Source organism: Eulemur rufifrons, chromosome 28, assembly GCF_041146395.1.
Source record: "Eulemur rufifrons isolate Redbay chromosome 28, OSU_ERuf_1, whole genome shotgun sequence".
Classification (NCBI taxonomy): Eukaryota; Metazoa; Chordata; class Mammalia; order Primates; family Lemuridae; genus Eulemur; species Eulemur rufifrons.
The window spans coordinates 47807641-47818527 of record NC_091010.1 but is presented as its reverse complement, the minus strand read 5'-3'; the positions used below and the strand labels follow the sequence as shown (position 1 = coordinate 47818527).

Genomic DNA, 10887 nt, shown 5'->3' with positions numbered 1-10887 from the left:
TTGATTTCCCTCAAATATTGAGGGACATGGAGTCCCAAGGCCCTCAAAGGGTCAATGCACACACTCCCCAGCCCCCAGCAGCATTCTGTGCAAGGGACAGGATGAAAGGCTATTCATTCCCTTGAACCCCAAGAGACCATTTCATGTTGGGGTCCACTAGGACCTCAGACTTTCTACTTTCTATGATATTTCCTTCCCCTATCGCCCTCTCTCCCCATAAGAGCTGTATGAGGGGCAGGGGAGTTGCCAGCAAATAAAGAGGGGCGGGGGGGTGGGGGTCAAACAAGTTCCAATAATCTTTACCCAGCACACTTTTTTTTAAACAAAAAGAATTTTTTTAATGTTTTCTTTGGGTTTGTACAAGAATTTACAGTGTGAAAAATATACACATGAAAACGAGGCCATAAACCTGGGTGAAGGGAGGGGCCGCTTGGTCACAAACAAATAAACAAGACATTTCTGAGTTCTTCCTTTGGTCTGACTTCAGCCTCCTCACTCCAGGAGAGAGGCTGCAGAGCTGGAACCTGGGGGCCAGACCCCAGTCCCAGCCCTGTCCCCCAGTGTGGGCAGGGTGGGGGTAGGCACATCTGGAGCAGCTGGTGCCATCTGGCTCTCTCTGGCTTTGGGGTCGGGGAGAATGTGGAGATGAGGGCGTCCCTTCCTCCTTCCAGCTCCCGGCAGGAGTGGGCTAGAGGTGTCTGAGTGAGCAGGGTGGCACTGGCAGCAGTGGGGAGTGAAATGGGTAGAGTGAGTAGGAGCCTCTGGGTGACAGTGAACGCAGGGACCTTTGAAGGGTCTGTTCTTGCTCCTCCAAGTCACAGGGCCACCTTGAGTTCTTGGCAGATCCTGGGGACGAGCAGCTGTGGGCCCTCAGACTCTGGGAGCCTCAGTGGGTCCCAGGGCCTGAATGGATGCCAGCTCCTGCCCATCTTCGGCAGAGCTCCCTGCAGAGCTGGGCGCGAGGGCCCTAGATCTCAGTGGCAGTGATCTCCTCCAGGCAGATGCAGGGGGCCTGCTCGGCCAGGCCCAGGTCGGCGAGCTCCCGGGCCTCCAGCTCCAGGCTGAGCTGCTGCAGCTCCTGCTCCAGCTGCCGGTTGCGCCGGTACATCTGGATGTAGTTGTGCTGCAGCTGCTTCTGGTATCGGATCACCTGCTCCTTCTCCGCCTGCCAGGCCAACCTCTCCCCCTCAAAGCTGTCCCGCTGCTCCTCGCCCCGCTGCCGCTCCCGCTGCAGCTCCACCCGCAGCCGCTCCACCTGGGCCCGCAGGCTGCCCCCAACCCCTGCTGCCGCCCGCTGCACCTTGGCCTCATCACTCTCCGCCAGGAGGAATGGGTCAGCGGTGGCAGGTGGCACAGGGGGTTCCCGGAGTCCGGCCGCCTCAGCATCCAGCTGCCCAGCTTTCTCCCGCAGCCGCTCGGCCTCCTGGCGGTGCCGCTGCAGCTCCTGGGAACAGGCCTCCAGCTCCAGCTCCCGTGCTCGGGCCGCCTCCTGGAGGCCCCGCGCCCGGCCCTCACTGACCCGCAGCGTAGCTCGGGCCTCCCGCAGCGCCACCCGCAGGGCCACCAGCTCGCTGCCCTTCTGCACCAGCTCTGCCTGAGACTCCTTCAGTTGCTGCTTCAGCAGGGAGATCTCACCTGACTTCTGGCACACCTGGGGGTGGGAGGTAGTCGGGAAGGGTGGTGAGAAGGGTTCACCTGGGGGACGGGCCCTGCTCATGCTGGGCATTTGGGCAGAGAAGCTTCCATCATCATCATTTTACAGACGGACACAGAGGCAAGTCTAGTGACATGTCCAAAGTCATACAGCTAGTATGTGGCTAAAGCGGAAAGCAGAGAGCTTTTTCCTGCAAAGCTCATGTCTTTAAACCACTACCAGACACTGTGGAAGCACCACCTAGCCCTGGGGACTGGGTGGTGACAGGTGCTGCAGGAGTGGAGCAATGGCGGGCAGTGCCCACGCCGTCAGTAGAGGGGCACTACAGTGTCTCGGCTAAGAGCACAGACATCAGAGCCAGACTGCCTGGGCTCAGATCTTCGCTCTGCCACTGCTAGGTGTGATCCGGGTCTCCACCCTTTCTGGGCCTCAGTTTCCTCATCTATAAAAAGGGTATTAACAGTGCCCTCCTCATGGGGTTGCTACGAGGATTAATATGTGATATACTTAGAACAGCGCCTGCCACATAGCAAGCGCTACGTTCTATTGGTTGGAAGGTGGGGGGACGGGAGTGCCACTGGCCACGTGGACACTGGCCATGTGGAGGCACAAGGAGACCCCCACCTAGAAAGGGACAGCAGAGGGGGATTCTCATCTCGTAGGGTTGAGGACGGGGGGGGGGGGGTCCTCTGGGGATGGCAGGCTGAGGGGGGTGTGGCTAGGACCCTCTTGCCAGGGCTCATCCCTGTATGACCCTGCTCTCTTGTCCCTCCTATTCTGGCTCACCTCCCACTTGGTCTCCTCCAGCCGTGGCCCGAGCTCCCGCTGCTCCCGCTCCAAGGTGGCGCAGCGCCGCTCCAGTTGCTCGCGCTCCTGCAGCAGCTGGGCAAAGTCATCCTGCAACTGCCGCTTCTCCTGCTGCAGCTGGAACACCTGCAGCTGCAGCAGCTGCTGGGCCCGCTGTGCCCGCTGCGCTTGGGCTGCACAGTCTTCTCGCAGGGCCTCGCGCTCTCGCTGCCAGTGCTGCTGCCGCTCCTCGTACGCCTGTGGGTGACAAGGCAGACCCGTCCTGGGTAGCTCCCCCAACCCCACTCCGACTGCCCTGGTGGCCCACTGCCCTGGGCCTGGGGAGGGCGGATGCCATTAAACAATAATTATGACAATAGCAACTACTTTTATGACAACAGAAACAACAACAACAATAATAACAAGCACTTACATAGCACTGCCTAGGTGCCAGGCAGTTTTCTAAGCACTTTATACCCTTTGCCTTATTTAATCCTCACAATAACGCTATGGAGCCAGAAGTACCCTCATTTATAGACGAGGAAACTAAGGCTGAGCAAAGTTAAGTAACTTGCTCAAGTCCACAAGACAGCAGATGGCAGTGCCGGATGTGAATCATGCACTCTGGCTCCTTCCCACTCTACAGGTAGCCAAACAAAGGGGGCTCCTCAACTGCAACTGCCCAACCCCCTCCCCCCAAAACAGAAATGTCCCCTGGATTCCCAGGGCCTTGGGACATTCTGCCATGCCATTCCCCATTATCGCCGCTGACCACACCTGGCATATGGACGCCTCACTCTCGTCCAGATTGTCCCGCAGCTGCTGAAGCTCTGCCTCACGGTCACGGAGCTTTCCTTCCAGGACACAGTGCAGCAGGGCCTCGTCCGAAGGGGGTGGTGGGGGTGGGGGCGGTGGGGAGCGCTCCCCACAGGAGCTGCTGTCAGGGGAGGCCCGGGGACCACTGCCCAAGAGCCCCCCAGCCATGCGGCCCCCCAGGGAGCCTGTACTCTTGCTGGAGGAGGATCGGCCACTGTCCGAGTGGGAGGGCCCAGTAGGGGCCCCTCGGGCTGGCCCGGGCTGTGTCCCCCGCCCAGGGCCGTGGGAGGGCAGGTGCCCACCTGGGGAGTTGGTGGCTGGCTCAGCACCCCCGGTGCTGTAGGTGGGCAGGCTGGACAGTGAGTTTCGGCCAGAGTCGGACAGTGTTCCTGATGGACAGCCACTGGCCCAGCCACTCAATGCCAGGGGTTTGTCAGCAGCCGAGGAGGAAGAGGAGGAAGAGGAGGAGGAGGCAGGGCCTCCAAACAGCTGCGTTAGGCTGCCCTGGCTCCCAGATAGCCCAGTGGCCCGAGGACCCAGGAAGCTAGGTAGGGATGGTGCCCCTCGAGGTTTGGGCAGCACCGGCTTGAAGGCTGTTGGGCGGATCAGGATTTTCTCCATGTTCTGAAATGAGGTGCCATGTGACACTGGGAGTGAGCTGCCCGATCCTGCAAAGGCCTCATGATACTCCCTGCCCTCCCATCTGGGGTCCCCAGTCCCCACATAATAACAATTGCTACCACCGGCAGAGGGCCTCCGTGAGTGTCAGCTCTATGTCAAGTGCTTTGAAAGGTTCATCTCTACTGGTCACAACAGCCATAAGAGCAAAATACTATCACTGTCCCCATATTTCAGATGAGGAAATGGAGGCTTAGCCAGGTGAAAGGCCTTGCCCAAAGTCAAATGCATAGCTATTGCAGAATGACAATAATTTAAGCAACTAGCATCTAGTGAGTGCATGCTAGGTGTCAGGCATTATGCTAAGCATTGTTTGATTTAATTCTCACATCAATCCTATGAGGGCTGACCTATTACTTCCATTTCACAGGTATAGAAACTGAGGCTCAGTCAGGTTAAGTGAATACCCTGAGGTCACACAGCCAGAATGAGGCAGAGTTGGGACTAGAACCCAGGTCTGGTGAATCTGGAGCCCATGCTCCTTTCCTCTATATAAGCTTCCAAATTCCAGCTTCCCAAGGGGGGGGGGTCTTGATTCTACCCAGGTCCCTAAGGAAGAGCCGGTCCTCACCTTCTCCAGCTTTCCAGAGACAGGGATGAGCTTTGGTGGGGGGCCACGGAGGTGGGCGTTGCGTGCCCGTTGCTCTCGGGCATCTTCAACATCACTGCTTGGGCTGGGAGGTGACTCTGTCCGGAAGTCCTCATTGATGTAGGTGAAGGTAGTACCTGGGACAGCCTTCCTGGGGGGCACAGCTGGGCACAGTGGCTCTTGTGCCTCGTAGCCACCCCGAAGCAGCCCGTCCTGCTGGCGGAAGAAGGTGGGCCCAGGCGGGCCTTGGTGGCGGGGAGGAGCTGGCCCCCCAGGGCAGGGCCGGCCTGAGATGAGGCTGCTCACACTGCCCATGGCTGGAGCTTTTGGGGCAGTGGCAGCTTCAGGAGTGGGTTCCAGTGGCACTGGCAGAGTCTGCACAATGGCCATGGCAGCAGAGGCTCAGGCCTGGCCAGGGGCCTCCAAGGCAACCTGTGAGCAGGGCAGTGGTATCAGAGTCCCTCCACCTTGAGCCCCCTTCCTATACAAGGCCCTGCCCAAGTCCCTGTCTTGACCCCTTGATCCAGGCCAAATACCCGCCTGCCATCAGTAACAAGCCCTGATCCTGCTCAAGGCTCCCCCTCCAAGCACTGGCATAAACTTCAGTTCTCTCTGGGCCCCAGACCACTGCCCAACTCTGGTCTGAACAGGACTGAGCATTGAGCAGAGACGACAGCAGTGGGAGGCCTGGGGGGTTACACAGGGCCCCTTGGCAGCAGAGGCCCAGGCCCAAGCCTAGTCCACAGAGGACAGGACTCAGGTTAGGGAGGGAGCCCTCTCTACCAGCTCCTGGCACAGATCCCTGGTCCTCTGGGACAGGTGGCCTCATTACAGGGCAGTTTGGACAGAGGCAACCTCAGGGATGCAATCAGTAACTCAGATGGTAATTAGGGAACAAAGAGCCAAGGCTGGGCAGTGCCCTGCCTTCCCCTGCTGGGCCTCAGTTTCTCCCAGACAGAGAGGCGGCAAGGGTGGATCTGGCCAAACAAGAAACCCACAGCTCTTAGGGAGTCCACGGGTGCCCTCTGGGGTCTCCTGCTTCCCAGAGGTGGATGCAGGCTCATGCTTGTTTCCATGACAACTCCTAGCCTCTCCAGATCCAATCAGTTGGGCCTAAACGAGCCCACACAGGCCCTGCCCCACTGCCAACCTCTGTTACACCTTCCAGCTTTAGATGGTCCCCAAAGTAACCCTGAAGAGATGAAGGTAGAAGCCCCACCTCCAGCAGCTGCTCCAAGACCTCACTTACCCGGAGCCCAGGCAAGAGGGCTCCACTCTCCAGGCCCTGTTCCTTCCTGGAAGGGGACAGCAAGCCTCCACCCGGAACTCCCTCCCCAGTCCTGAGGCTGCTGATGACCAGGACTTAGGCATCTGCTGAAGTCATCAAGCAGAGTAGGGGCCAAGAAGTGGACAGAGAATTGCAGGGGAGTAGGAGTGTGTGCATGTACTTATTGTGCGTGACTAAATGCACAGCAGCATGAAAATGAACACTGTGTGTACACTAAAATGTTGGAAAACATCATAAACGTGTACGAGTGTATGTATGTTTGAACAGATGTATCAGTACATTCATATATACATGAACACGTGTGAATTCATATGTGTGTATCTTACAAAAGAACGTGGGTAAACGGGGTGGTTATTAGAAAGAATAGGATAGTTACAAATGCATATACACGTAACGTGGTATATGAACATATGAGAAAATATGTTTGGATAGAGGCATCAGCACATTCATGTCAACATGAGTTTATGTGTGAATTCCCATGTGTGTACTTTCCACGAGTGTGTGGCTAGGAAGGTGAGTGTGTACAAGTGTGTACAGAGAAGTGTGCACGCATGTGGGAGTGGGTGGGAGCCTGGGGGGTGTGCAGGCCAGCGGGTGAGTGGGAGCCTGTTTTTCCTCACTCTCTGTTGTGTGGGGAGAGGTGAGACACACATCATCTGATTCTGTTCCCCTTCATTCTTGTTTGTGCTCCATTAAGTCCACCCCCCTCCTCCCCTCGCAAGTTGCAAGTCAAAAGCCAGGTAGCACCAGGAAAGTGTCCAGACTAAGGCAGGAGTTGCTGGGAGCTGGGGGTAGAGGTGGGTGGTGTGCAGGGAGCAATCAGAGGCCCCTCTGCAGGGCTGGGAGCTGAGACCACCCACAAATCCCAGCCAGAGCAGCGCAAAGCAGATAGAGAACCCCCTCCTCTCCCCTCTCCAGGGCATGGAGAGAATAGTGGGGAAGGGACTTCTTAGGGGCAACTGGGGCAGACCCCTCCGTCTGCATTTCCCCACTTCAGTGAGCACAGAGAGTGAAAACTGAAGGGAGGAGACAGACAGACTCAGAGAAAGACAGGGACCCAAGAGACAAAGACTCAGAGAGGCCTAGAGGGTCAGGCAGACAAGGAGACAGGCAGGCAAACCCAGTGAGCCAGGGCTCCTGCAGCCCACCAAGCCAAGGGGCCCTAAATCCAGAGTGACATAAAGCTGGGCCCTGAGAGCCAGACACCCAGGCAGCCAGAGCCAGGCGTCTGGAAGGCCAGGCCCAGCCAGCCGGCTCCGCTCCTGGAGCCGAGCGAGAAGGAGGGGCAAGTGGAGGCTCCATTTTGAGAAATGCGTCTGTGGCTGTGGGAAAAGGGAACCCCTCATTCTCCCCAGCACTCCCTGAGCGATCACTCCGGCCGGGAGACCCCTCCCTTTTAGTGGGCTGGGGAGAGTTGAGGGCTGGGGCTCAGCCCGGGCTAGAGAGGGGTCTGAGGAGTTGAGGAAAGTCTCCCCCCGACCCGAACTCCAAGGAGCAGTCAGGCGGGACCAAGTCTGGGGTCTCGAGTTCCCACTCCGCGACAGGAGGCCGGGAGCCCCCACCCACCCTCAAGAGTCCAACCCCCGCTTCCAGAAAGTGGGGGCAGCTGTGGAATGCGGCCTCCCCGCTGGAGTCCACCGCGCAGAGTTGGGGGCCCCCCCTCACCTCCGCCGCGCTGCTCCATGCTCAGCCCCGGGCCGCCCCCGAGCGCTCCACAGGCGCGCCGCCCGGCTCCAGCCCGCGCGCGGCCACTCCGAGCGCCCGGCCCGGCCCCGCCCCGCCTTCGCGGCGCCCCCGGCCCCGGCCAGCCCCCGCCCGGCCCGAGTGGGCGGCGCCGCGCCGGGGAGGATCCGAGGGGCGTCCCCGCCCCTGGGGCGCGGACACGCGCAAGACCCCACGTCACGCGTGTCCGCCGGGGCGTACGCAGGGGCTGCACGGCGGCAGTCAGGGTCCCTCCCTCCGATGCCCGGTGACTGTGTCTGGGGGCTCGGTCGGCTCGGGACGCGGGGGCGGCAGGTCACCCTCTACCCCAGCCGGGGCCCCGGGGCCAGCGGCAGCTGGTCATTGTTTGAGCACAAAGGGCCAAGGCGAGGTGGCGGCCGCCCCTCCCCCTCCTTTTCTCTAGTCGAGGCCTTCCCCCAGACACACTCTCGAGCTTCAGAGTCGAGGGGGAGACAGGGGGTCAGCTGCCCCCTACTTTCCCGCTGCCCGGGCCCTGCGCCCCAGCACAAGTCGGGGGCCGAGGCTCTGTCAGTGTCTGCCCCACCCCCAGCGGGTCGGAGGCGGCACATTAGGATTTGTGGAGGCGGCGCCACCTGGCGGCCGGCTCGGAGAACACACTCAGTCGCCCCCCACCGCGGGGGCCCTGCCGACTCCCCAGCGCTGTTCGCTCTCCCCCATGAACCCAGGCCTGCCCCTGCGCCGGCCCTGTGATCCCCAACCTTCCCTCGGAGTCATCTTCTAAGAGAGAGGTCATTTCTCGGAGAGGGGCGGCCCCTGGCCCCCCAACAATCACTGGAGTGAGCCAGTCCAGACCTACAGTCGAAATCTATACCAACCTCACTGCAGACAACATTGTACTTTCTCGGGGTCACAGATATTCTCACCCTCTCACAAACAACACAGTCTTAACACCCACACTACCTTTCCCACATTCAGTCTCACCGTGCAGCCCAATCAGTCTCATCCATCACGTGGGTTCACGGTTCTTCTTTCCATAACCTTCCAGTCCAACTCACACAAAGACACACTCGGTGTCACACGCCTGTTGTGTATAGTCTTTCACAATTCGCAGTCCTTCACACCCAGCCACAGTCTTAAACACACTGACTTTGTGTCCTGACCACCTTTCACACATTGATAGTCCTAGTCACTGAGACAACTTCTTACACAGCCACATCATGTTTCACAAACATTTTATCACTCAGCGTTTCCCCCAGGGGTCTCTGTGGCCTGGTAAGGTCAGCTGATGCCCGTACCCCTGGGCAAGGACAGCCTCTCTCCACCTAACGCCCCCACTCTCAGCCAAGGCCTGCCAGAGCTCGCCTTGGCCCCAGGAAGGAGCATCCCCCCTTCCAGGCCACAGTCCTGGCCAGCTCTCAGTTCTATTTTTAGCTCTATGGAAAGGGTTGTTTTTCTTTCTTTTTCCCTGGAAAGGGAAACACAGCCCAGCCACCCTCAGGCTCACCCCAGACTTTCAGCTTCACAAGAACAGATTGAGCCCCTCTCCCCGGTAGAGACCTCCTCCTCTGGCCTTGCCCTGATCCCTGCCTCCTGGGGCACCAAAAGCCGCCTCCCCCTTCTGGCAGCCTGCCCAGCTCAGGCAGCAGCTGGGCTCAGCGTGTGTGCAGGGGTGGGGAGTGGAGGGTGGAGGATGGGGGATGGGGAGCGGGGAGGGAGGCATAGGGCTGCTGCCCACTCCCTCATTCCCTGGGGGGAGGGGAGCTCGTCCTCCTTGCTACTAGAGGTGGGTAGGCCCTCTCCGGTATTGGGGTGCTTACACTCATGCATTCTCTTGGGGGAGGGGGGACTCCCACTCCTGCAAGGGATGGAGGTGGTGGTAGGAAGGGGAGGGACCACAGGCGCTCAGGCAGCTGCTCCCTGGGCTGGGGGTAAGGGGTGGGGGCAGCTGTTCAGGGCCATCAAAGGCCTATCCCATACCTTCAGGGATGCAGACACCAGGAATATGCTGGAGAGAAGGAAAGCGAGGAGCCCAAGTCACCCCACCCCGGCCCAACAGTCTTCCTTCTTCCTGCGCCACCCCGGCTCCAGGGGGCGTTGTGCTCCCGTTTCTGGGAGAGGGCTTACCGCCACTCCCGGCGGAGGAGGGAATACAATCCAGCATGGGACCAAGCAAACTTGCCCGAACTGTGGAAGGGGGTCCTCGCCCTGTGGTGGGGTTGGGGGAGCACAGTCCACTAGTCTGCGGAGCGATCACGTGCCCGGCGCCTGTTTACGTCTTAATCTTCACCTGCGGGCGGCCGGGAAGCAGGAACCTCCGGATGCGTCCCACCCGGCCCGCCCCCGTCGGCGGTCACGGGGCTGCCCCTCTCCTAGACCTCCGCCAACGCGACAGCAGAGTGCCCTGCCCGGTGGGGGTGCTGCGCCGGTTGGCGCTGCCCCTGGGAGTCTAAGGGTAAGCCACTGGGCGCGTCCTTTCCGAGTGCACGTGTGTTCGTGTGTCCCAAGTGCGTGCGTGGGTCTGTGCACGCCTGTGTAAGGGACTGTCGATATAAGTTTCTGTGTTGCTTCCCTGTTCAGACTCTTCTCCTGCGTCCCACCGAGTGGGGAACCCCTCCTCACCTCTACCCCTAGATTCCTCAGATGCGGAAAGTTCGCTCCAGAGCGGGGATGTGTAGGAGGCAGGAGTTCCTGCACCTCCGCCGCCCCGCCACTCACCCAGCGCCACCTGCGCCTCCGCTCCAGCTCCGGCCCAACTCCTGCTTCAGCGCGCCCACCTCCTCGCCGCGAGAATGCCGGCTCCCCAGCCCGCTCCGGGCTCCGGACTCCGGATTCCGGGTGCCCGCCAGGCCGGACCTGGTGGAGCGGGGCGGGGCAGCTGAAGCCGCGCCCCCCACCCAGGGAGGGGAGTGGTCTGCCCAGCACCCCCTCAACAGCCGACCTAGTATCCACCCCAACAGTAGCTCGACGGTGGTCCGACGTTGTACCTCTGGCCTCTGACTTCATAGTTTACTGGGCTTGGCTTGCGACCTGGGGAAGGGGTGCTCAGCACGTGACCGAGAGCTAAGCTACCTGGCTGCCCTAATTAAGCTGGCTATAGGGCTTGACTCTGCCACCCTCCCCTGCTCTGTAGGGATCCCAACGGGGCTAACTCTAAAACCCACTCCAAACACAAGGACAACCCCTGGGAAGCAGAGACAGTAGGATCGGGTTTCACCAAAACAACTCCCACCACCACCATACACACACCTCGGCTGGGGGCTGCCCAAGCAGAACCAGCACCTCCCCCTTCCCTGGAGTAGGTGTCGGCACAGGTGAGTAGGCCTGCCAGTTTTGGCCCCCCACATGGCATGGCTAGGCTTCCCTTAAACTCATAAAGTCCCACCCACGGGCACA

The 10887-nt window shown here is 60.0% G+C and overlaps 1 protein-coding gene across 5 annotated transcripts; it reads right to left on the bottom strand.

The window, feature by feature from the left end:
- Positions 1-639: 639 nt before the first annotated feature.
- On the bottom strand, positions 640-10313 carry LZTS2 (leucine zipper tumor suppressor 2). Of its 5 annotated transcripts, XM_069461023.1 has the most exons (6): positions 10210-10313; positions 9472-9781; positions 4506-4955; positions 3218-3880; positions 2441-2698; positions 640-1651 (listed from the first exon to the last, which is right to left on the bottom strand). In XM_069461023.1, the coding sequence occupies exons 3-6, from the start codon at positions 4911-4913 to the stop codon at positions 968-970; spliced, it is 2013 nt and encodes a 670-aa protein (XP_069317124.1). In that variant the 5' UTR covers positions 4914-4955; positions 9472-9781; positions 10210-10313; the 3' UTR covers positions 640-967. The 5 variants fall into 5 exon arrangements, with proteins under 5 accessions (XP_069317124.1, XP_069317125.1, XP_069317126.1 ...); XM_069461024.1 differs by lacking the exon at positions 9472-9781; XM_069461025.1 differs by lacking the exons at positions 9472-9781; positions 10210-10313 and adding an exon at positions 7477-7592.
- Between the last annotated feature and the right edge of the window lie 574 nt (positions 10314-10887).